Raw genomic sequence first — 24,793 nt, 5'->3', positions numbered from 1 at the left:
CCTCTTGTGATTAAACAGTCTGGCAGACAGTATTGTGCAGACGAAGACTGCGATTGTCTTTGTGATGAACGCTGTGGTTGAATAGGATCTGTCTTGGTGAAAATGTAAGTAGCTGCACCTAAAAAGTAAGACATGAGCATTCTGTCAGAGATTGAACCAGGGCTAAATCATCCTTCTCCAGACCGCGCGATGACATCTCAGGATCCTGTCAGGGCAGCATTACCCTGAACGCAGCCAAACCCTGGCCACATCAGGTGGGCACTCATTCCAACTGCCAAAGGGAAAGTATGTGTTTCTGTTCATGTTGTCTCTTAGCCGGGAATATTGGACAATATCACTGGTGTCGGCCGCATGTATCATTCGTATGAAGCCCAGGAATCTGTCCATCGGCACTTCTATTCAGACATTGTGTCTTCGCCACCAGTCAGGATCATCGGATCTCAACATTCTTATGGGAACTTGCTAGATCGAGTTGTGCTTGTGAGTAAGCGCTTGATGCGCCCTCGCTTACCTTCTAAACGAGTGAGTGAGTGAGGGGTTATTGATCCAGTCAGTATCAACGCATAGCCCTGTCCTGGTCAGTCGAGAAGCAATGAACGAGAGACTGAGACTCCGAACCGAAATTCAATCTCCACAAACCCCTTTGGAGCAAGCTTCCCTCTCCGACACAAGTATTCCTCGCTTCCAGTACAGCCGCAAAAGGGTCAATTAACATCGAATCCCTAACCCCACCAAATCACCAAACAAATTATGGAGACGCATTTACTCAGATCCGCCCACGGCTTCAGACGCAATAAGATACAATAGTCACGTACCTACCGTTCTCCAGAAAGGTCATATTATATTCCACCAGATTTATGAGGGACGATGATATGCAAGGGCCTCAGCTTTTGAACTTCTAGAAAACACTTTGCAACAATACCCGTCCAATTCCCACAAGAGCTTGAGCTGGTACGCAAGATGAGGAGCTGATCAAGGTACGTCATAAGTTGCAATTCGAGGTTGATTTGATTGCGAATCCAATGTCGACGTGAAACGGAGTCTCACCTACCTATCTATGGACTATACTTTTCATAATTTGCTTCACCACTCATCTGCCTAAACACCACTGCGTCATGCTCTATTATCAGTGATCAGTTACCAATTTAATGCGTGATAAAATTTGATAGGAGTCGTCAATCCCAAACACAGATCAGAGGCACCATTCCGTGCCAGATCTACATTTATCCCTAAGCAGTTATGCACCACGACGTCGTATACCGTCAGAACCTCGAAGAGCTAGAGCTCGGAGCGGGCACGACAAGCTGCCGCCTCCATACAGAGACAGAGAGAAATCCCACACCCATCCCGCGCTCTGCCGTCCTGAATCAAAGCTAGCAGGCGCCGTACAGCGGCCGGTCGGTATATGTATGCATTGATTGCATCAATCCCATAGTGCTGTTATACCAAGTCATGCTATCTATATCTATGACCAACCCCATGACAAACCAATGTCTTAGACTAGTTACTGTAAAGGCCTTCTTCTTTTCCTTTCTGTTCTTTTCTAAGAAAGGTATAGATAGGAGATATTGAATAGCAGATTGAATAGCAGAAATCAGAGTTATACAACTATAGGGAGTAGTTCTGTCCTCCATATAATGAATCTCTGACTGTATAGCGTTGCAACAGACGAATAGACGATTGTATTCGCTCTCTACTGACGCCACCCCCACGTTCTCTGCCGCAGACCGCAATTTCCATGTCATCAGACACTACTTTGGCATAGCTCTGTTGCGCCGCGCGACCAGGAAATGAAGGCTTGACCTTGTTCGAGTATACTAGCGGTTGCGGCGGCAGAGGCGCGAACTCATACCGTTCGACCACGTTCATGGAACCTAGATCTCGTTGGCGAACTCTATCGCGCAGCATCTTCACCTCTTACGGACCTAGGAAGGTCCGATTATGCTTTTGGCCCCCCGGTGAGAGAAGAGTCGCGAAACGGCAGGGACGTCGGTGGCTTGAGATCCGTGGCAAAGCAGTGTGGTAGAATATTGGAATGATCGACGCTTGCATCAAAATGCCGACATTCTGACCTACATGAGAAGCTTGTTTTGGAATGTATATGCTTCAACAAGGGGTGTTGGTGGACCCTCGCGTATACGGGCCGGTCGCCGATACCGCCAGCAGGGTTCCCACCTAAAAGGCTGCGACCACCTCAAGGGATCTGCGGCTTCTAGAAGGAAGACTGCATTCAAGAACGATTCTCGAACTATTCGCGAATGCTTCTAGAATCGTTCTCGAAGACTTCCATGCTGAGCATTGCTCATGGGGTCGAAATTCTGGGGGAAAAAAGTCCAGAAACGAACCCAATACAGAAGAGGGGAAGCAATTCACCCGGGTTAAAACTAATGCATGAGCTATGGGCAACGGGCGCAGTCAATGGAAGTACCGGGGACAATCCTCGCGGTTAGAATAGCCAGCTAATCGTGTGTCGGGCTCCTCACATTACAACTGTACGTTCCTCTGCCAATTTTTGCGCCAAGTCACACAACCGCAAGGCTGTGAAGCATATACCCCTCTTTTGTTTAACGGATGGCCAATCTATTAGGAAGGGATGCCTACGCAGCCTGCGCGGCCTGCGCATGCCACCATGTTTGGTGGTCCTAGTGTTCGGTCTAGTCTAGAATTGCGCCGAGTATTATCGTCTCTGGGTGAAAGCAAACAAGGAAAACCTCGTGCGATTGTACCAGAGCCTGCGAACACATGTAGGAGCAGCAAGGGTGATCGACGGTCTTTGCAAGCCCCGCATGGACATTCTGTTTAGTCCTTCTCTAGGGTCATGCGGTCTGACAGATCATGGTAAGTGAATTCATTCATTATTGATGAGCAATCGCTGTGCTTGTGGCCGGTGTCTGAGCTCTATTGCGTAATCATTGTGTGATTGGCCGCGGTGCGGCAGGTGGAAGCTGTTTCCCGGAAACCGATGCAAATGTAACCTATCCAGAAAAGGAATGGTATCTGCAGGTTTCTTTATACATAGATAAGAGCAAGGACTAGAGCAAGGACTTGGTGATACCAAAGTGGAGGCCTTCTCTTCAAACCTTGCAAAACCAGCACTGCCCCATGAGCATTCGAGAAACGCGACCGTGCCGCTGTCAGCAATTGTCACACGACCACGGTCTGCGGCCGCCAGCAGATAGATGGCAAAGTAAACTTTCTGAATTCCAAATCGGAAACCAGATGCAGCTAAGGTACAGAGCGGCGATCAGAAAGTCCCGCAAGTGTACAGATGTCGTCAGGCACACAGCCTGCTTTGGGAGACGCCAGCCCGAGATCCTCCTTTGAGCAGGCTTGAAGTGCAGAGACCATAGCTGAGGTTATGTAGGTCGAAAATAGCAACAGCAGTGGTGATGTTTGCCATCGATGCAATGGCGGTGGCCTGAGGCCAGCCTCATTCCAGAGGCAATCGCCACCGATATACTGGTGGCTGAGATATGGCAGCTGGGGCATTCATACCGTAGGCTGGTAAAAAAAGATGGGGAAAATAAAAAGTGCGGCTCTAAGAAAGGAGGCAAATTGGAAGCAAAATGGGGAAACTTCAAGCAAGAAGATCGGTAATTAATATATTTAGACAAGGCTGAAGAACGATGACGAGAATGTGAGAATGCTGGGCTGACGGTAGGAGAGAAAAAAGGGGGGGGGGGACCAGGCGCGAATTCAGCTGCGGAATTGAGGCTCTTTGTCTCAGCAGGATCATTATTTTCTCAAATGTGATAATTAAATTCCGTTAGAGCTAGGAGTTTATCCACTCACTCTATATGATCCACTTCTTGTGAAACTTGTATTTCTGATGAGGCTCAACTTGTTGACATAAAGGCTCAATGCACGCGGCTCATACTCATTCTCCACAACACCGGCCTGGGTTAGAGTATTACTCCAATGTCTGACGCGCCCTAACGGCTCCGGTTCGTCTCTCCCTTAGCTCGTAGGCCGTCTCGTCCGCTTTTTTGGTCAGAGAAAAATGACCAGGAACCTGGACTCCATTCCCTACGATGTCTTCTATCAAGTGGCCTCCAAGCTTGATTGTCATGACTTCATTCATCTCAGCAGAGTCAATCGCGCACTTCATGAGTTGACAAATAGCGACTCTATTGCTCGGAACACAGTTAGAGTACGCCACATTGGCCCCCGTCTCCTCTGGCAAAACACTGATTCGATAGTAGAGCGATTTACTTCATACAAGAGAAGGGAAAGAGGCCGACCGGGCCAAGGCTGGTTACCGCGAAGCCATCGGGCGTCTGTACGACGTCAAGGAATCCTTCGCCACTGCTCAACCCTACTCGGCATCGATTCTGGCTTACGGGAGCTCGTTCCTCTACGCAGGCGGCTCGCTCTGTTATATCTATAATGACGAGATTCGCGCTCTGGACGTGCGTGGTGCCAGCCGCGTTGAACAAGTCCTGAATCTTCCCAATGTCCTACGTCGTGCAGTCCCTGAGTGCAATCCAGAGACTGGGATGGCCCACATCTCTCTCTTGAACTATAGCAACTGGGTCGTTGCATTCTTGGTGGCGACGCCTGAGATTCCCGGAGGCTGGATCCTCGCGGTCGACCTCCAGCGCCGGTCGACGTATGGAAAGAGCGGTCGTCTCAGGCTGAAAGTACATATTGAGTCAACAAACCGGCTGTTTGTACGACATAACAGGTCGTATTTCTACTATGGGACTCATTCGGCCATGGGGACTCGCGGGTACAATCAATGGGAAGTGAACTGTGCAGACCTCAATACGGGCAAAGTCGCAAAGCCAAACATGATCGTTTTGGATAACTTTGCTGGTAACGAAATTGGCCAGACAGTATGCTTTGAAGTCTATCAGGATCATCTATACGCCATTTCCACGTTAGTGGATTTTGAAGAAGAGGAAGTGGATTGGACCTCATACTACGTCTGGATCTGCCTGGACCCTAGCCTCAAGTTATCCAAGGAAGGTATCAAGACTCATCGAACTTGGCGTCGGCAACATCGTGAAGGCCCAATCAATGATACCTGGTCGGATCTCTCACTCAGGGAAGACGAAACAACGGGGCAACTCATGATCCTTGAGTGCCGCCGGGAATGGCGAGATGGTGGCAGCGAGAATTGTCGGACGTACTACGTCCAGCCTCTACCTGCACCGGCCGACGTGGACAAACAACAGCCGCCAGCAGATTATTATCTGAAAACGCCTCTACCTGACGAGCCCCTCACCAAAACCCTGGACCCGTCATCCAAGCCTAACTATGAGCCTCCACGGAAACGACTTCGCAGACACTATCACTCCGAGTACGACGGAGGTGTTGAACCGAAACCGAGGCGCGACTTCATACTAGCCAAAACGAAATTCCGTTCGTACAATATCTCCGCGTCCAGCTATATTGACCTCGTAAATGACCCGCTTCCCAGAAGCGTTGGTGGCGGCGGCCTTGTACCTCGGGATCGAATAAGGGTACGCGTGGTATCTCGGAAGCGAAAGTGTCCCATCGACGAGGAAGGTCTTGAGGAGAAACCGGGGCTCCTGTTCAAGCGTGAACTCAGCGAACCAGATGGACGCTTAGTAGAGAACAGCGAAGAGCGCTTTGAGACTCGAGGCGTCCATCTCTGGCCCCCGGATGACGCTCCACAAGAGCTGAACCACTTACTCTGTCCTTCCAAACGGACCGGCCAGGTTCACGCCTATGCTGACGATCGTTCAATTGTATACTCTGTCAACCAAGATGAACGCAATTCCACTGACCAGGCGATTGTCCTCATCAACTTTGATCCTACCCTGCGGCTCCCGGGCCTCAAGCGTTTGAATCTTGGCAGGCAATCTGACACCCCTGAAAAGGCGGAGGCAGTTGGTATGGAAAGGCCTCAGGCCAGCGATATCGGACAGCAAGACCGGGCATCCATGCACACGCCTATTGCGGGAAAGCGAGCGAGCCAAACCGTGCCAGCTGTCCGAGAAGAGCGAGCGATGTACCTTGACATTGCCCGTGGTTTCTGGCTCCGTTAAACTGCCGGGCCTGCACTTGCGGGCAGAGCCGCTGGCCGCAGGGAGTGAAGACTTGGGAGTTGGTGATACACAGCCACCAGGCAGCAGGATTGGACTACGGTACGGGTAGCGTATAGCATCTGGTAATCCTAACTAAATTAAGTACAGGCGTACGAGCCACATCAGTTTACATCAGTTTCCTTCATACAGTCAATGACACGCAATGAAACGCATATGCCCTTCCTAGCCGATGCAGAACACCAGTCAATGCCAGCCAAGCAAACAAAGCCAAAGTACACAAATCACCTTCCGCCCAGCTAAGTTATGAGTCTGAATAATATCCTGCATACAGGTGGTGTGGGTAGCGGGTCCTAACGGACTGGACTCAGCCTCGTTTACAGGCTAAGTCTAATAAGGTAAGCCTATTCGGGTTGGGATATGGCAGAATGCACCTTTTTGTTCATAAACGGGTTCGTGACTGACCTTATGATTCTACTCGGGCCCATTTGCCGTATCCACATCAGACAGTCATCTGCAACGACTGTAACGGCGCTGCAGACGCAGACAACTGCAGATCGAAGGCCTGTTGGTTGAAGGTCCATCCCTTCAATCAGCCACCACGGCCTGGCAAAGACTTCAGTCTCAGCGTGGCGAACTCCAGTCACGCCACAAACAGGAATACTATTGTGGCACCGGCCTCGCTCTCTCACGGCTACCCTGCATACCACGCCGATAGTTGCCGTTCAGGTTCTCGAGATAGGAGCGATGACATTCAGAGCTGCACGAATGTCATTAGCTCCACTTTTTAATTTACACAACATGCGCCCTCGGTCTATATGTACGGCCTTCCGTCAGCAGATCCTCGAACCTCGCCGCTGCCACTTGAGCCGCTTATCCAAGTTTCAAAACCACCAATTGAACTCTCATCTTCTCCATACGAAAGTTGGCGCTAGCTGCTGAGGCTGAGACTCAGACTCAGAACCAGGACAAGACCAGACGAACCATTGGGGCACTCGAGTCTTGTTTTGTCAGTGCACTGTCATCAAGAATCTTCCGTAAGCAGACGCCAACGCAGAGGAGAATCAAAACAGGCGGTCAGGATATGATCATGTGCGAAGTATGTAGACCCCATCCTACAGAAAAATAACGCAATCTGTGTGAGAATGCGCAGTCTTCTATCTCTGTTTGGTATCAGTGATGAGCAAATCCCAGAGATTTCTCGTTTTTCCCCCGCTTCGATGGCACTTTTAGCATGGCTAACGAATACGAGCCCTGGCGGCCCTATGGAGCAGGCTACGTGGAGTATCGGCCATGCTACCAGCTTAGGCTCCTTCATGCAAGCCAGTTGCAGTATTACACTTGAACGAGCAAGCTAGCCTTCAAAAACGATCAAGTGAGTTGCTTGCTATGGTTAAGCCTAGACCGAATCTTGGGCTTAGGCTCGGGCATGGCTCGTACACTGTCCCGTTTGGCTCCATCACGGGAGAGCCTCAGTGAGGCTACTGACCGTTCGACATACCGTGATTGGCTGATCTCAATGGGATGCCAACGTCAATGCACATTTTGAGGATTCCATACCAGTCTGTTCCGTCCTGCGTCATTCTCGGCTGCGGACTGTAGTGGGCCGGCTAACCCAACGAGACTTATTGACGTCTTAATCATGCCAAATCGTCAGGTTTCACCGCCGACACACCGAGTATTGTGGCGTTCGAGTTTTTGCCCGACTATAAACAGATTTCCTGCTAAAGTGGATAACGAGCTTTACTTTACCAGTGCCGCTGGTCAGATTAGGGTAGTCGGGTGCATATCGACGTAGATCTTTTGCACTCCGAGTACAATGCTCGTCTGTCGTGTCAGAAACTGCACTTGATCAAATTAGAATGGTCACATCAATGGTCCCTCGGTTCAGCGTCCGTGCCTCTTGGGCCCCCAACTATGTGCTTCAATTGCACTGCCGAGGCGTGATTTGAAACATGACACAAAACAGTTAATTGACCAGTCACTTGTTACAAGATGTTGTTTGTTCAAAGTTGTGAGATGAATGTTTGCTAGCCTCTCTGCATTTGAAAAAGGTGACAAGATGCAGCGAAGAGCAGATCTGTCACATCACTTTCAGAGCCTGATACTGAAGGAAACCGCATGCATCTTACAAGCCACCTGTTGCTCATACATTCTGAGTCTGTTGCGTACCAATCGGACGAGTCCTTCATACGGCATGCTTTTGGCTATCAAGATTCTTCATGGTCCAGACCCTTAACTGTACGAAGTACGAAAGCCTCAAATCCACGACGGCCCCCAAGAGACTCATGAATGGGCTTCGGAATCCTTTTTGGCCTCGAGAAACCAATATCTAAACAAGTTTTATTGGTATCAATTAACCGTCCAGCACGGACCCAACATCTGGCGTTAGAGTGGGTACGGTAATACGATACTACACTCTCCTTATTCCCGAGCATCTACTCTCATTGATTAATACAGTTTACGTTTCCATACCCATATCTTTAGGTGCAGAATCTTATGACTCGAATTATCTGCACTTTGACCTCATACCACGTAGAGCACAGACAGACACTTAGACGGAGTTAATCCATGCGACGGATCTCTGCCATACCATTCTGATAGACATCCACAAACTGGACTCAAGTAAACCAATAGGAGAGTCTAGACCAGGAATTTTATGGCATGACGCGGCACGATCTGCCACAAAAAGCAATCCAGCTGGTACCAAACTCTCTGGAATGGTTCGGGCTCAGGCTCCAGCTCAAAGTAGACTGAAGAACTTGACCCCGTTTGGACTGAACTTGACCCCGTTTGGACTGACCTAACAAATCTACCAAGTTGTTCCTTGATTAACGACAGATATAACATACCAGACCAAACGTGATAGGTAGGTACAGCAGCAGCATCAGTAGTGGCAATGGACGGAATGAATACGTAGGTTAAGGATTAAATTACTCTATCAAGTTGAATAGAGGAGTCCACCCTCGCTTCGGCCTTCCTCACGCCCCTTCGGGCTTGCTTCCTTCAGCTTACGTGGCCATTGAGGTTTCGGCAAGATTCCAGCAGGCTGTATCTACAATTATCCCCGTGCGGTTGACGTCGAGTTCCTTCTTGTACCTTCATCCTCCCGTCAAACAGCCAGAAACATCTTCAAAGTGTCCGGTGATATGGTAAAAAGTCTATCACAGCTATCTGCACAGGTAAACTCGGAGAGTGCTCCTAGCGACTCATGTCATAGTACTTGAGGCACCCAGCTTTGCAGTTCAAGTCCATGCTATGTTGCCAGCAGAGACAGTCGCGTTCCAGCAGCTCAACGGTTAGTTGTAAGTGGTATGCTTAGCCAGCAGGGAACGGGGGCGAGTGGAGAGACAGCTGGATACGAGAGTGTAGCTGGAGCTTCTTGTTGTTTCCTGTAGCTGCTATTGCTGCTCTATTCTTGAGGGTGGCCATTACTGTTAGTATTTATTCGCGGCTTGCTTGGTATAAAATAGAAGGCCTATGTTGATCACACCGAATTTTCCATAGTTTTCTTCAGAAGTACAGAAGGACAAACGGGCCAAGGAAGATTGACGGACTGCACGCATCGTCTCCAAACAGAGCATATACCGAGAAGCAACCCATAGGTACAATGGCAATAAGACTTCCAGGCAATACTCATTGGTTTCCGGACCGAGATCGACCAGGTTCAGATAGTCCATCGGTGGGTGAACCCAAAGCTCTCTTATCCTCCTCCAAGGCCTTATCGCGGTAGTCCAATTCCTCCACGTTGTACTTTTGCCTCAACTTTTCAAGTCCTTCATCAACTTTCCGATCTCGAACTTGAGTGACTGGTTGCGAGTTTTTAGATCATCGACCGTATCCGAAGCTCCAAAATTCCAGGTCGTTTCTTGGTTGCATCCGCAGTTTCAGGTACAATCTCGTGGTAAATCTGCGCAAGAGCCTGATCTATATCGATTCTTCTTCCGGCCAGGAAGTCGTCGACAGCGGCATTGCCGTTACCAGTTACCTTGTACTCTGCTACACCGAGGATGGGTTCGCACTTCTTGGAATGAATGTAGTCTTCAACGTGGGCTTTGAGGTCAGCCGTGGTTGCCAGCAAGCTTGCGTTGGTTGGGCTGAACAGTCCGGCAATAGAGTTGGCTCCGGTTTCCTGAGTGAAGGTGAGTGGTTTGTCTATAGTACAAGAAGTTCAGGTAAGAGGTATACATGTTGGGTTATTAGTATTTCACTGAGCATGTGTTTCTTGCGACGGGATCTCTGGAAGAAGACGAGGTTTTCTACTTACAATAATTGCTTCTTATGCTGCCATGGCCTCCACCGGCCTCATCACTATCAGCAACGAAGAATGCAGGAGGTCGATTGTTTCTGAGCCACCGGACGGCGACTGAGAGGCGCCTTTGGCTAAGACTTTGCGAGGTTTTCTTCTCGCACGCGCATGATTGTCAACTGGGAATAAAGGCAATTCCAGAACGTGGACCTGTAAGAGAGGATGGGTGAGTAGAGGGAAGGGGAGATGAAAGAATAGTGGTAAAGAGGTAGAATGGAAAAAAAAAGAGGATGAGAAAGCGCCTAAGAGAGGGTAAAGGTGAGTGAGAGTGAATAACGCAATGATAGCATGTCTTTCATTGATTTGGGCACAAGAATTGTCCCAAACTACCATGCATACACCATCGCAACTAGGATAGTCGACCTTTGGAGCTGGGTCACAATTGTTTGCAGGACCGTTGTCAATATCCACTGAGGATGCTCCTTGCCGTTTGGTCTACTGCAACCCATCAGCATCAATTTCCTTCCTTGACCACTGTGACCGTCATCATTGCTTATGGAGCTATTATCGACCAACAGTGCGCACACGAGTTGAGCCGCCAGCGCGTTTATATATATGTCGGCCTGTTACGAAAGCAAAGTTCCCCTCCAGACAGTCGTGCCGGCTCTGGGGAGCAAGTGCATAGGCCTTCTAACTTTTATTTCTACGAGGATCAAGCCTAAATCGCTAACAATCCTGCAGGAGCATACGAAACTGACCGTTTCATCCAGACCTATATATTGTACCACGAGACCTCTTGCCGTGAGGACATGCGCCGCATTGCCAACCTCAACATCCAGCAGCTTCCGATTGCCATCCTTTAAACTTGCTATCATTCAGGTCTTCCGTATATTCTCTTGATCGACTGAAAAAAAAAGGAAGAGACGAAGGGCCCGTACAGAATTTTGGAGTATTTTTCCGGCAGACACCTCGCTGAACTGCGGCGTTTTTAAGTACGATTCTAGGAGATCCACAAGGAGATTTGAACAAATACGCGGGAGACAGATGGCAGAAGATTGTGACTCTCCCGGCAAGTCGAAACCTCGCAATGAACGGCTCTAAATGGATGCATAAAGAAGACCCTCGGTTCAAAAGTGTACTCTAGTCATTGAAGAGAGCGCAAGTTGAATCATAATCCGGCTGGTTCAAAGTATGCTAATGCGAAAATAATATACAGAGTATTCTATCCAAATGATTCTTGTGTTTCCTGCAAATTGCTTTCAGCTCAGCAAAGTAGAACGAGTGCGTCAGACAATGCAGCTCGGCCGGGAGCAGCTGGCTGTCCTTGAATCTCTTGTTGAGATACGGCAGGAAGCCGTACGCTTTCCCATGAAGCCATCTACGTTTTTCTCTTGATCAGGACCTTCTTTTGGCTTGTCCAGAACGCGAAACGGGTCTCTCAGCTCTGAGAGACCAACTCCGGATTGATCTCTCCTCCATTATCAGTTCCATGAGGTAGCCGACCTCGACGCTCCAATAACTGTGCCTCTCGTTCCACATGTGTCTCCCGGACAACATCGCTGCTTCCATGTATAAGACGGCCGTAGACATCTTCAACGTGTCGAGCCTCTTGTCGGCTGGCGAGCGGCTTGGCCCCGCCCAACTCTTTGTAAGGCTCGATGTTGTGGATGTGCGGATCGCAGATGAGCATGTAAGTTCTTGTCAGTTAGTACATGGTCGTCCATATATATGGGTGCTCCGATGCCAGTATGGAGTGTTTAATGGCCCCAGAGCTGATATACAAAGCATAGGCTCATTATCGAACGGTCCAATCTACACCAATATGCTGCCACTTTAGGGAAAACCAAGAGGTTTCGGTACCACATTCCCTGCAAGGAGATGCTACGGACATTTGTAGCCCGCTCTGAGAGGCCAATTGTGTCCGCAGTATTGCAGTTCTGTTACTTGAATTGTAAAAGCGTCATATGGCCTTCCTAATCTGTATCGGAAACGCCTGCCCTATCTGATAGTGACAAGAGTCAAAGTGCTGATAAGCGAATCCTCCGTTTCGACTTTGCAATAAATCTGCAACTTTCCGCTTGTTCTAGAAAGGCAGAAGGCACGTATTTAGCTCTATAATGCGGGTTTTTCTGTGAGTTCGCCAGCAATACTGTTCTATTCCCCGGCCCTGACTGGTGCAGCCTTGGCGCTACAGGCTATATTGGAGGCGAAGTCCTTCACGCACTAGACAATACTCACCCCGAGTATGAAATTGCAGCGCTGATCCGGAGCGCGGAGAAGGCGAGCAAGGTCGTCGCAGCTTATCCTCGGGTCAAGGTGATCAGCGGCAACCTGGACGATACTTCTATCATCGAGGAACAAGCCAAGAAGAGTGACATTGTTATTCGTGCGTTTGTGCTTTGCTTTACACGTCTTGCTGTGATTCTGACGATCAAGTTCAGATGCCGCAAGTAATAAGCACATTGCTAGTGTGGAGGCCATTGCCAGAGCTTTGAAAGACCGACGTGACGGTAAGCCTTTTCCTCTTACTCCTTCCCACAACGAGTAGCTAAGGAATAAATGCAGCATACTACGTCCAGGTCACAGGTGCCAGTGTCCTTGGAGGCCCTGAGATCGACACCAATGCCTATGGCGAGCTATCGGACAGAGTCTACGATGACCTCGACGGAATCCAAGCCGTCCGCAACTTGATTCGCATGTATCCGGACCGCCGTGCTGTCGACAACTTCATCCTCAGTCTTGCCGGAAGCGGTCCCAGAACGGCAATCATATTCCCGCCGATTATCTTCGGCACCGGCAGCGGACCGGTGAACCAGCGGAGCATTCAAGTTCCTTCAATAGCTAAGAACGCGCTACAGGAAAAGCAAGCTTTTTATGTTGGTCAAGGCCTGAGCCGATGGGGCGCAATCCATATCGCGGACCTTGCGCAGCTGTTTGTAAAACTTGTTGAGAAGGCTGTTGACGGTGGAAATGATGATTTCTGGGATGAAAGCGGACTATACTTTGCCGAGTCTGGGGAAGAGGTATGCTCTCATGTTCAAGCATCAGTTCCCACCTGCGCTGACCACCAATAGTCTTTCAAAAATATAGCTGGCCTTGTCGCTGAGGAAATCAACAAGCTGGGATACACTGACAAGCCGTGCTCGGTTCGCTCTATCACACCGCAGGAGTGCGACAGTTTGTTCTTTGCCCATGGGGCTGTGGTCCTAGGCACCAATGCGCGTGGCAGAGCTCTACGTGCTCGGAAGCTGTTGGGATGGGAGCCAGTCAAGGGGACATTAGGAGACTATATTGCTGAGACTGTTGCTGCTGAAGCCCGGACACTATAATAGGAAGATTTTTAGCGGTTAAACCATCTAGCATATAGATCAGACGATGTTTCTGAGTGGATTCAATTATTTTTATCCTGGTATGGCCGGTACATGTTGAGATAGGTATCTTATTGACAGCCGAGTGTCTTGCTAGCTCGTCTTGGACTCTTTCGCTAGAAAAAATAAGTAACTAGCCACTACTGAGTAAGGCGGCGTCAAGTGCTGACAGTCTAGGCAGCTGAATCCATTTTACTGAGTTAGTGGTTGCGTGAGGTCAACGTTGGAGTCGTCGGATCTTCCCCTCTTGTCAAACAGGAAAGTGAGTCCGGTGCCCAGGCGCCCGCTGACCCGCCCAATGTTAGGGCTATTAACATAGGTCTCTGAAATCTCAAAAAGGACGCTTATTGGGTACATTCTACCCGAAAAGGAGACTTCCTGCTGCTGGGCTAGCTATGTCAAAAAGTGCAGGAATACTCCCTAGCTTGACAAACCCTAAGCGCGCTATGTTTATATATTGCATAAAAACGGAAGGAACCTATATACATTATGACAAGCAGAGAATCAACCGTTGAGTATAATAATACTCCAACTTGAACCTAAATATTAATCCAAATATCTCTGGTCAGACTAGGAATACCGTCCAGCAAATATTCCAGAGCCGTCTGGACCTCTCTCCCCCCAGCCCTTCTCAGGGGGATCCCAAATTGAGCCCTAAATAGTGATATATAGCCCTTGACCAGGTTAGCCAGGGTTTCAGGACATCTTTACTCGGTGGCTGGCAAGGGATGATGGGATTATGGAGATGATTTCGTGCCCTTGAGTGAAACATCTAGGTTCGCCAATACCGGAGAGGATGGTTTGGGCTTGCTTTTCTCAAACAGGACGTCTATGCTATCTTCAGAACTCGTGCTCATCCCAACCTTTTTAACAGAGTCTTTGGTGTCGTCGTTCCCGCCACTCATGTGTTGTTTATGTCGTTGCTTGTTTCTTTCTGCGCCAGTATCTGTCGTGAAAGCTGTAGCACTGTGCGCGCTGTTTGTCGTGATAAGAATTGTGGTATTGCGCGCTGTTGCTCCTGCTGTTACTCATAACATACCCATGTCACTGCTTACATTTTGGTTTATAGCATTGTTCGTGGCTTCATCGGTCTGTTGTTGCCAGTGCCGGGGTTTTTACCATTATCCGTGCTGTTAGTAGTGTTGGTCTGCTGGGTGTCCGGAGCCTGTTCTGCAGTCTCTAAGCCTCTTAAGCTCGTATAGCTCCCGCTGGGTCTCTGCAAGTTCCTGTTCGAGCTTCATCTTTTCAATTACGAGGTTTCGTGATTCTGGAAGCTGCCCAGGCTGTAATGGGACCCTCGCTCGACCGCTAAGCCAGCCAAGCTCTACATGACGAGCCTGGATCTGGATATCAAGTTCGAACCTGTGCAGTGGCAGCAGGCTGGCAACATTTCTCTCGGTAACTGGCATTGATGGCGGTGCGTTTTCCTCTCCCTTGTCCTTCTCAGCAATGACCGCATAGACCTGGAATGCGTTCGGGTCTTGCTGCTGTTTGCTACTAACAAGCTTCCAAAGGTTGTTGTATGTAACTGGTGGCTTGTCATCGTCAAGAAACGCCCACCGTCGGGTGCCGATTTCTCTCACGCCGACGGCATAATGTCCGGTTGTCAGGCTCGGACCTTGGTGGAAGATGACTGCCTTCACATTGTACTTGATCGAAGCCTGACCCTCTGGCAACACGAAAGAGGGAATCTCGAACTCGTCCTCGAGCTTGAACGCACGGAGTGACTTTTGATTTTGGACCGTTCGCTCAATTTGGAACATGAGCACCTCGGGAGCAAGTTCCAAGCGTCGTTTGCGGACGGCTCTCTTTTCTAGATCACCACATTCGCAGAAGTTGTTTGATACGATATCATGATTCCAGGCCCAGTTAATCATGTCTTGGAACTTGGGCACGAATGTAGCCCTAGGTGGCAGCGGCAGACCGACATACATGTAGTAATCCGCGGCACCTAGGTTCCTATATCTGGGGCAGCTCTTGCATTGCTCGAGGTCTTGTATCTTGCTGACAAAGAGACCCATGGGCTGCCCCATATCGGGGCCCGCTATAGGGTGCGCTGGCAGATGCTGTACCAATCTGTGCAGGGCCTTGATCAGTCTCTCCAGCATTTCAAAGACATCCTGCTGAGACCCCAATGTTGCCCATTTCCCGTCTCTCGTCTTCCGGTATCGCCGCCAAAGAGCGTCCATCGCCCAGTTGTGGAACCCTTTCACTGTTACCGACGTGCCCTCGACCTGCCTATATATATAGCAATCCCTATCACGGTTGCCAGAATGGTACCAAGTAAAGAGCGTATAGATATTGCAAAGAAGACATCCACTCTTGTTCTCATTGGGAGACAGGACATCATCCAATGGGATCGAGGGACCTTTGCATGTTGGGTGGTGAGGATAGAGGGGGTTATAGCGCAGATGAGTTCCCATGGCCCATGTTCTGAAGGCTGGTGTATGAAGGAGCGCAAGGAGGGCGGCGTTTCGATAGCAGAGATTGTCGCCTCTTGGATTCGCGAACCCCTCGCTTATGTTCTGCTTACGTTGCGGAAGCGGAGGAGCTGGGGCAACAGGGTAAACAGCAGGAAATGTATCTGGAGCAAAACTAGTGCCAGCACCAATGGCGGCAAGAAGATCGGGGGTTGCGGCATCAATAGCAACAGGAGTGAAGTCAGGGCCAGGACCAGATTGACCGCTGGGATTCTGGTTTACAACCTGCTGACATTAGCCACAAAATACTTCACGCCTGTCTTGGGAAAGAATATCTTACCATGTTGAATACTACAGCTTATTAGACACTCAGATTAGGAATAACAAATGTATGGAAGCTCGTCGAGCAAGTCGAACGCAAACTCAGCATATCTCTACCTCGTTTGTAGTTTCCATTGATTGCTGGGTTGAGAGGGAGCTAGCTATATTAATAATAACTGGTGTTTCTCGTTATTCTTTGACCTTGACCATTGAAACCCTGAAGTCAATGGAGATAATGACTGATCGTAGCGGATATTACCATTATTCGATCGAAGAAGTACAGCCCTAATTTTAGGTGTGGCGGAGAAAACAAAGGCTGATTCAATGTGGCCAACAACGCTCTGGTGATTTCGTGTACATTACTGGTTCCATACCTTCTATCATTCTTGTTTACTGTTCTTATGCAAAAAGACGAGACCGCATTTGTTTCAGCAATAGGGATAATGGACTTTCGGGATGTCTATCAGACACTGAGTACCTACTGCGATCAACCAAATTGGTCTTTACTATGCGCAGATATTTCCTACCATTCTAACGGCTGATTTAGACTTGCCATATTCTGTACTTCGAAGGAGTGTAACGGTCTACTTATCCGCTCTGTATGATCTAGTATCAGCATAACTTACCACCTAGGGATTATAGGACATGAGCGAGTTAACATTTCTAGGGCTTTGACTGTAGGGGCATTTAGTCATGTTTTTAGATAGCTATATGCATTGAGACTATTCGAGTTTTTGGGCTCTGTTTCTGTACCAATCTACTTAAGATGCTCTGATCCTACCGTATTGTCTTGTCGCGTTACTGTCGCTTCATTGCCTCGCTTCAAACTCAGTCACGCTCGAAAACTGAAGTGAGCACCGAAGAATCCATTTTTGCTTATAGAGAGGATAGCGATGCAGGGGACTGCGCAGCAAAGAGGACTTTCCTGTTGATCCTGTGTCCAGACTGCGGTGGCATGATTTCGCCAATTACCGTCTTTTTCTTAACAAAGAATTCCATTGTTCTTCATCGGCACGCGGATGAGATGATAAAGAGTAGGTTCCGCTACAGTCCCCCCATGTCCCTCTAAAGCCTCGGCAAGATCGAGGACGGGCGTTACTGAGTGCTGCGTCCGGGTATATTGAAAGATGACGAAGTTTAATAATCATTGTGCAATTCTCCTTAGGTATTCATTCAAGCCGTCGAAAGATACCTGGTTTCTGAGTGCACTTGGAGAACTAGAATACACTTGTGGCTTAATCAGCGCAATATATGTTAGGTGCTGATCAAACACGAGCCATACGTACGTCTTAAGTATTTTTTTTTTCATGTCCATGTTCGGAATCTGTGCTCATTTACTTCAGGGCACTGATGAAATCGGTCCAGAAAAATGGTATGCTGTTTCATAATGTCAGAAGTGACTGAACGACGTCAGCCAATCAACCAGCTGCGCCGCAGCCAGCATGTGACAATATCGGAAGAATGACGGCCCGGAGCTATCATACTGGCAATATGAGGCTAAAGGCCCGAAGGGGACTAGGGTCATATCTACAGTATGAAGGGCATACTGGAAGTATGATCTGGACATAATAGGAGTATGATGCCGGCATATTGGGGATATGATGGAGCAAGGTATTTAAGGACGCTCATTTACCATGTAATTAGTTTTGTACTTCGTGTCTTATTTTCGGAACAACCAAGATAGCCAACATTGTCAACGTTATCAAGTTCGTTGCATTTCACTTTACCTTCCTTGTCTGATCTCAGAATATCCTTAGGACCTGTTGAGCCCGACTCCTAAGAAGGACTCTTTTGGCCTTATCTGACACATAAATGTCAGGATGTAAGAGTTAGCAAATCCGTGGCTCATTCCAGTCCATTACCTGTCACCTTGGTAAACGACCTATATATGATACCAACATAGCGACCAAATTATAAGATACAAATTTACGCGCCCGAGGCAGATCTTAGATGTAGATGAAGTGAGGTGAAATTGGAATGCCAGAGATTGGGCTATACTGGAAGTCCGGCGTCGGGGTCGGGGTCGGACATACTGATCGGGGATAGCGGCTTGGCATGATATAACCGCCGAGAGCATTCCCGACTTTTTTCCCACGTCACAGTTAGCGCCTCTTGCCTTCTCGCCCTCCTCCCTCACACCCTGCTGACTCTTTTATGTGGAGGCTATAAACTGCTTTCCATCATGTCTAGTGTGGCTCCTTTTGCCTTGAAACAGGCCTCAAGAGCCTATGCCCGCCGGCTGACGGCGGCACAGCACGCCCTTCCCCGGAGGGCGCTCGCCACCCCTAGCTATAGGACCTTCGTCTCGGAGACCAAGGCTGGAAATGCCCAAGTCTCAGTCGACACGGCCATCAAGCAGGAACAGAAGGATTTTACGAAGCAGACTGGCGTCCAGCCGCAGAATGCTGAGCTTCCTGCCTCCGGTATTACGGGCGATGCCGCGATGAGCCCGGCTGCCGGCATCCTCAAGCAGGCTACGATCATGGACCAAGGAACACGACCGATCTATCTCGATGCGCAGGCTACCACCCCGACCGACCCCCGCGTTCTCGACGCGATGCTTCCGTACCTCACCGGCATCTACGGCAACCCGCATTCACGGACGCACGCATACGGATGGGAGTCCGAAAAGGCCGTGGAGCAGGCCCGTGGATATGTTGCGAACTTGATTGGGGCTGATGCGAAGGAAATCATCTTCACGAGTGGTGCGACGGAGAGCAATAACATGAGTATCAAGGGTGTGGCGCGGTTCTTTGGCCGATCCGGAAAGAAGAAGCATATCATCACCAGTCAGACCGAGCACAAATGTGTTCTTGACAGCTGCCGACATCTTCAGGATGAGGGCTTCGATGTGACCTACCTTCCTGTTCAAAGCAACGGTCTGATCAAGCTTGAAGATCTGGAGGCTGCCATGCGTCCGGACACTGCTCTCGTCAGTATCATGGCCGTCAACAATGAGATCGGCGTTGTTCAACCACTGGAGGAGATCGGAAAGCTTTGCCGCTCCAAGAAGATCTTCTTCCACACTGATGCTGCCCAGGCCGTGGGCAAGATTCCGATCGATGTTAACAAGATGAACATCGATCTGCTGTCCGTCTCTAGCCACAAGATCTACGGCCCCAAGGGAATCGGCGCTTGTTACGTTCGTCGTCGACCCAGGGTTCGTCTCGAACCGATCATCTCCGGTGGTGGACAGGAACGAGGTCTGCGCAGCGGTACTCTGGCTCCCCACCTGGTTGTTGGATTCGGTGAGGCGTGCCGCGTGGCCGCTCAGGATATGGAGGTAAGCTGCCCTGAGCGATAGTTGCATTTGACGATGATTATTTGCTTTTGATTATGCTCTCAAGAGGTCATGGGGGTAGCTACACGCTCCGCGTGTCCCTTGACGGATGAAGAATACAGCAGGGGTGATGAGTCGCTTTTTTGCGGATTTTGATTACTCATTTGGATGTGAATGTGGCTGACAAGACATTTAGTATGACTCCAAGTACATTTCACGGCTATCCAAGCGCCTGACAGACGGTCTCTTGGCCATGGAGCACACCTCTCTCAACGGTGACCCCGAACGTCGCTACCCCGGATGTGTCAACGTCTCGTTTGCCTACGTTGAGGGAGAGTCCCTCTTGATGGCCCTGAAAGACATTGCACTGTCCTCCGGTAGCGCATGTACCTCAGCGTCCTTAGAGCCTAGCTACGTCCTTCGGGCGCTTGGCAGCAGCGACGAGAGCGCCCATAGCAGTATCCGTTTCGGAATCGGGCGGTTCACAACAGAGGCTGAGATCGACTATGTGCTGAAGGCGGTGCAGGAGCGGGTGCATTTCTTGCGAGAATTGAGTCCGCTGTGGGAGCTGGTGCAGGAGGGGATTGACCTGAACACGATTGAGTGGAGTGGACATTGATATCAAAACCAGCTGGTTGTCTTTTAGTATATGGCGTTGGATGTAACATATTGTACAGAATGATTCCAATGATACGATCATTAATCCGTTTGAATTAAACTGTCTGATCGCCAAACCTCGACTTGTAATCCATGACTTGTTAATCTATCTATGCGTCCACTTGCGTAGATTCCAGACTCCCTTGGCCACCTCGTCACGTGGACGTCCGTAGATCAGGAACTCCGGATTTCCACTGCAGACCCAATCCAACCATGGCTAGCTTGAGGCGACCTCCACCTGGCCGAGCTCACCGCAGGCCGCAACGGGGTGGCGTGGGTGGCAGCGAGACGGGCTAGCGCTCGCTTAAGGCTCGGTAGACGAATTCTGCACCCACAGCGCGCCTTCCGGTTCATTCTCTAGCACTTACGCTACCACTCACTCTAAGTTGACCCCTTTCGCTTCCACCCAACGCCTTGCTGGTGCCTCATGCATATTGACGGACTATATCTATAACGGGCTCTGGAGAAGCTTCGCCTGGAGTAGCTATACAACTATACAACTGGGAACCGGCAGACTTGACATCCATCTCCCAATTCATCAACACTTGCTTCTGACTTCCATTCTTGCCCACCTTCCAGACGCTCTTACCCTGGAGAAGGCATTCCGTTCAATAGCCGTCACCCCTCTAAAACTGCTCTGTACCATGGAGGCAAATATAATGATCCCGTGCTCGCCGTCCTACTTGGCCCACATGGTTCTCGCAACTGTTCCGACCTGAACCATTCCCTCAGCTATTAACCGCACTTATTAATCAGTTTTGATCTTTCTTGAGGCCGCTCTTTTATCCCAGGACGCCCGAGCTTTCTTTTTCTGTATTCATCTTCACTCTTTCTCCTGGATTCTGGGACTCCCCTCTCTTCCTCTCAGCCAGGAGTTCGCAGCGTTGGCTTCAAGTCTTGAGCTTATCATCGTGCATCGCTCCATCTTTCCAGGGACAGCCTCTTGTCGTACTCTGTCCTACCTTGTCCTGCATCTGCATCGGGGATATTTCCACGCCCCCCGAGATCCCCCTCAGTCTGGCGGATCTACCGCCGTTGACATCCGGGCTTGACAAATCAGGCCATACGCGCCATATTCCCTCCAGCCTGGACTGGCAGGATTCTTGATTTAACCTCCGGCCGCTCGCTACTGTGGTCGTCTTTGCATCGCTTGGCTCTCTTCATTGTCTCACTACAGCTGCCAGACTCTTTCCGATGAGTTGTTTATGGTAATTTTGGTAGCTTTGACCTGCTGAGACTATTTGTCTACGACTTGTGTTCATGAGTTTCTATTCCAATTTGCCGTCTACTGCAAGTTGAGGTCTCACCTTCAACGAACACGTGAACTTTCTGTCCATATTTATACCCCGATTGCTCGCTTCCAACCCCAACTCCGCATTCATTCCTTTCACCATGCTTCCTCCGATTCCCATCCCGGCAGATTATGGTATCTCGCCAGACACCGGCTTCCTTCCTTCGGAACCCCCTCTGGAGCGTTTGCCTGATCCATATTACGCCAAGTGGGAATGGATTGTGGCAAACATTCAACCTCTCCTGCTCAGCAGGAGAATGAGGGGGGTAGTTGACAACATGCCAATGCTTTCAACCTCATATCTTCAGTCTGAGCCCGAATGGAGGAGGGCCTATTCGATTTTAGGGTTTATCCTTCATGGCTATGTATGGGGTGGATCTACGCCGGCGGAAGTAAGTGGCCAAACTCCGATGATGATCCATGCTTGGCAGTCTCTACTTGACGGTCCGTGCTAACCATACCAGAGGATACCACCTCAGTTGACTGTTCCTCTCTTCGAAGTGTGCGACCATCTTGACCTACCTCCGGTCGCCACTTACGCTGGCTTGGTTCTTTGGAACTTTAAGCCGATCTTCTCTGACGAGCCTATGGATGACCTGGATAACCTCGCCTGTATCAACACCATAACCGGGACCCTGGACGAGCAATGGTTCTACCTCGTGTCTGTCGCCATCGAAGCCCGCGGTGGCCCGGCGATATCACTCGTACTCCAAGCGATTGCCGCCGCGCGGGTCGGAAACACCGCCGTCGTGATAGAATACCTGCAAGCTCTCGCAGAGATGATCGATGAGATTGGAGCCGTACTGGAAAGGATGTATGAACATAACGATCCTTACGTTTTTTATAATAAGATCCGGCCCTACTTGGCAGGAAGCAAGAACATGGCCGATGCGGGCTTGCCGAATGGCCTACTCTATGATGATGGCAAGAAGCCGGAGTATCATCAATACGGAGGAGGGAGTAATGCTCAGAGCTCGTTGATTCAGTTCCTCGATATTGCTCTGGGAATCGAACACCGGCCCACTGGAGAGACTCGCCCTAGCTCGTCGGAGAAAGGTGGCGTCGCTGCAGGCCCACGTCACGGTTTCATCCAGGAGATGCGTTCCTATATGCCAGGTCCTCATCGGAAGTTCCTAGAACACATGGGGGCGGTCGCCAACATCCGAGAGTACGTGGAGGCCCGGCGCTCCAATAAACCCCTCAGCCTTGCCTACGACGCATGTTTGTCAATGCTGCAATCAATGCGGACCAAGCACATCCAAATGGTGTCGCGATACATCATTACTCCATCGCAAAAGGCACGAGAGAAGCCATCGCGCCCATCGAGCTTGAATCTTGCCACCGCTCGCCACGGCGAGAAGCCCGATGGCAGCAAACTACGGGGCACCGGCGGCACTGCATTGATCCCGTTCCTCAAGCAGGCTCGAAACGAGACGGGCGAGCCGATGATTGACTCCTGGGCACGACGGTTGCTGACGACCGGTTCCGTGGAACCCAGCTGGGCCTCGCTGAGCAAACTTGGTGAGCAACCTGATGGAGACCTGAAAGTAGTGGGCCTGGCTGGTACATGGACTGCGGCTGACAGTGAAGGGGGGATTTGCCATTGGTAGACTTAGACTCAACGATACCCGAGCGCGATGCCAGATTTGTTTTCACTTTCACCTTGACTTCACTTTGGGCGTTTTTTGTATGGTTTGTACGTATTATTACATATTCTGAAGTTTAATCAGGAGCGTGTTTGACAAGTTCGAGAGCCTTCTGCCTTGACTGGGCTCTGAGCCATGTGTGCCATGGGGTACAGCTCATCAGCATGCGGACTAGTAGTAATCAGAGTCCTACAATCAATCGCGTCTAGTCCTGCAATCCCGGTCAAAACTTCCGCAATTATGCTGTCCCCGCAGGAGAAAGGAACTGGGCTGACAATCGAAAAAGCAATGAGAGTCATCCGACCGACTAGTCCCTACTCCGGAGCCGATATTATGTATAAGGATCCTCTAGTTTGCTTGCCCTACCTAGCCGACCCTTCACGGCCACTGCCGCTTCGGCACAATATTCCTGGCCCCTGTCCTATATCTGGGGCTAGCCTTCCTATTCGGACGTCAGGCCACTCACGCGATTGCCTCCAATTCTTGTTCCAAGTGTGGTCACAGATGACTCCGTAAACCCCAGACATCAGGACCCAAGTTTGGGACGTTCGCCCGGCTTACCCTCCCAACCTGTCAGACTCCAGACGCACCGTGAGTATGCAGATGTAGGTTCGTGTGCGAGTGCAGCCTTGCCACCTGGCGCATGCATCTTTTTTTTCTGCGCGCATCATATTCTTGCTTGAGATTTGCCTATTTCACTCCTATCCTTGCTTCCATACTCTTCTTCGCCTCGCTATGCCCCGCTTGACGGATTCCAAACAAGCCCGATTTAGCAGGACCAATTGAATTAAATTTTCTTTTTCTTTTTCTCTCTTCTCTTCTTTTCTTTTTCTTTCTTTTTTTGGGTGAATCCTATTGTTCGGTATTTCCAGCGCAGTGGCTTGCACGATGCTGCGAAAGACGTTAGAGCGGGCAATCAGATAATGGACAATGGGCAATAGACTAGACAATAGACACCGAGCCATGAAGTGAGCCAGTGAATCCATCGTCCTTGTTACTGTGTCTTCACACAAGCTTTTGAAGGAAACGAAAAGGGCACGGACGCGTGTCTGACCTGGGCCTTCTAGGCTGACCTATTGTGCCAGGATCTAGGGTAGGAACCAGGCAGGTACAATCCATATGTATGCATTGTTCCCCTCAACCTGGTATTTCCACGGCCTCCTGTGTGAGGCTAGGTGAGATCCGTACCCGATCTGCCTCCCTGCTAAAGTAGGCCCAGCCCAGGGTAGACCTTTTACTTTTGAATTTGTGTGCAACTACCGCTGTGATGATCTTCACGGCACCCAGAGTGCATGAATAAACCTAAATAGAGAAGAGGAGACGATGATCAAATGAAGCAGGCCCTTCTTGAATGAGGCGTGAACGTCAACTGTCCACTGCCCATGGAGAGCTACACCCCTTTATAAGGTGCGATAGCGCGCGTTCCTGTGTTGAACAAGATAGTGCTCTTGTTCAAACACGAGGGCGATCTGAGTGCGTACTTTTCGCGACGCAAACGATCTCTGTGGTTGATGTCGGGCTAGTGGGACAAAGTTCAATAGTTCTGTTGC

General features: G+C 49.8%; 6 protein-coding genes across 6 annotated transcripts; 4 read left to right on the top strand and 2 right to left on the bottom strand.

Annotated features, from left to right (window-relative positions):
* Positions 1-1,684: 1,684 nt before the first annotated feature.
* BDW70DRAFT_133751 (uncharacterized protein) lies at positions 1,685-3,621 on the bottom strand. The gene has a single exon (XM_073736376.1). It carries the CDS (start codon positions 3,487-3,489, stop codon positions 3,226-3,228), a length of 264 nt encoding a protein of 87 aa, XP_073597248.1. The 5' UTR covers positions 3,490-3,621; the 3' UTR covers positions 1,685-3,225.
* A 208-nt stretch (positions 3,622-3,829) lies between these two features.
* fbx15 (F-box domain protein) lies at positions 3,830-6,207 on the top strand. The gene is made up of 3 exons (XM_073736375.1): positions 3,830-4,150; positions 4,203-6,113; positions 6,162-6,207. Exons 1-2 carry the CDS (start codon positions 4,001-4,003, stop codon positions 6,012-6,014), a joined length of 1,962 nt encoding a protein of 653 aa, XP_073597247.1. The 5' UTR covers positions 3,830-4,000; the 3' UTR covers positions 6,015-6,113; positions 6,162-6,207.
* A 6,170-nt stretch (positions 6,208-12,377) lies between these two features.
* BDW70DRAFT_166901 (uncharacterized protein) lies at positions 12,378-13,589 on the top strand (the record flags this gene model as incomplete). Its single annotated transcript, XM_073742117.1, has 5 exons — positions 12,378-12,391; positions 12,441-12,646; positions 12,702-12,770; positions 12,826-13,283; positions 13,335-13,589. The coding sequence occupies 5 exons, from the start codon at positions 12,378-12,380 to the stop codon at positions 13,587-13,589; spliced, it is 1,002 nt and encodes a 333-aa protein (XP_073597246.1).
* A 1,172-nt stretch (positions 13,590-14,761) lies between these two features.
* On the bottom strand, positions 14,762-16,478 carry BDW70DRAFT_158764 (ubiquitin carboxyl-terminal hydrolase; the record flags this gene model as incomplete). The annotated part of the gene is made up of 3 exons (XM_073740579.1): positions 14,762-16,333; positions 16,389-16,399; positions 16,472-16,478. 3 exons carry the CDS (start codon positions 16,476-16,478, stop codon positions 14,762-14,764), a joined length of 1,590 nt encoding a protein of 529 aa, XP_073597245.1.
* Positions 16,479-18,475: 1,997 nt separating this feature from the next.
* Positions 18,476-20,355, top strand: BDW70DRAFT_133733 (IscS subfamily cysteine desulfurase). Its single transcript, XM_073736374.1, has 2 exons — positions 18,476-19,652; positions 19,846-20,355. Exons 1-2 carry the CDS (start codon positions 18,552-18,554, stop codon positions 20,266-20,268), a joined length of 1,524 nt encoding a protein of 507 aa, XP_073597244.1. The 5' UTR covers positions 18,476-18,551; the 3' UTR covers positions 20,269-20,355.
* A 1,007-nt stretch (positions 20,356-21,362) lies between these two features.
* BDW70DRAFT_27570 (indoleamine 2,3-dioxygenase) lies at positions 21,363-23,293 on the top strand. The gene is made up of 2 exons (XM_073743665.1): positions 21,363-21,989; positions 22,062-23,293. Exons 1-2 carry the CDS (start codon positions 21,699-21,701, stop codon positions 23,205-23,207), a joined length of 1,437 nt encoding a protein of 478 aa, XP_073597243.1. The 5' UTR covers positions 21,363-21,698; the 3' UTR covers positions 23,208-23,293.
* Positions 23,294-24,793: the final 1,500 nt, after the last annotated feature.

The sequence above is a fragment of the Aspergillus foveolatus genome, assembly GCF_047715535.1.
Source record: "Aspergillus foveolatus strain CBS 279.81 unplaced genomic scaffold BDW70scaffold_16, whole genome shotgun sequence".
Classification (NCBI taxonomy): Eukaryota; Fungi; Ascomycota; class Eurotiomycetes; order Eurotiales; family Aspergillaceae; genus Aspergillus; species Aspergillus foveolatus.
This window is presented reverse-complemented; position numbering and strand designations above follow the sequence as displayed.

What these genes read in the sequence shown, in the direction of transcription:
- BDW70DRAFT_133751 (XM_073736376.1), bottom strand. Translation starts at nt 3,489, where the DNA reads ATGCCCCAGCTGCCATATCTCAGCCACCAGTATATCGGTGGCGATTGC.
- fbx15 (XM_073736375.1), top strand. Translation starts at nt 4,001, where the DNA reads ATGACCAGGAACCTGGACTCCATTCCCTACGATGTCTTCTATCAAGTG. An exon ending in TTGCTCGGAACACAGTTAGA is followed by an intron (nt 4,151 to 4,202) that starts GTACGCCACATT and finishes ATTCGATAGTAG; the next exon opens with AGCGATTTACTTCATACAAG.
- BDW70DRAFT_133733 (XM_073736374.1), top strand. Translation starts at nt 18,552, where the DNA reads ATGTCTAGTGTGGCTCCTTTTGCCTTGAAACAGGCCTCAAGAGCCTAT. An exon ending in TGGCCGCTCAGGATATGGAG is followed by an intron (nt 19,653 to 19,845) that starts GTAAGCTGCCCT and finishes CAAGACATTTAG; the next exon opens with TATGACTCCAAGTACATTTC.
- BDW70DRAFT_27570 (XM_073743665.1), top strand. Translation starts at nt 21,699, where the DNA reads ATGCTTCCTCCGATTCCCATCCCGGCAGATTATGGTATCTCGCCAGAC. An exon ending in GTGGATCTACGCCGGCGGAA is followed by an intron (nt 21,990 to 22,061) that starts GTAAGTGGCCAA and finishes TAACCATACCAG; the next exon opens with AGGATACCACCTCAGTTGAC.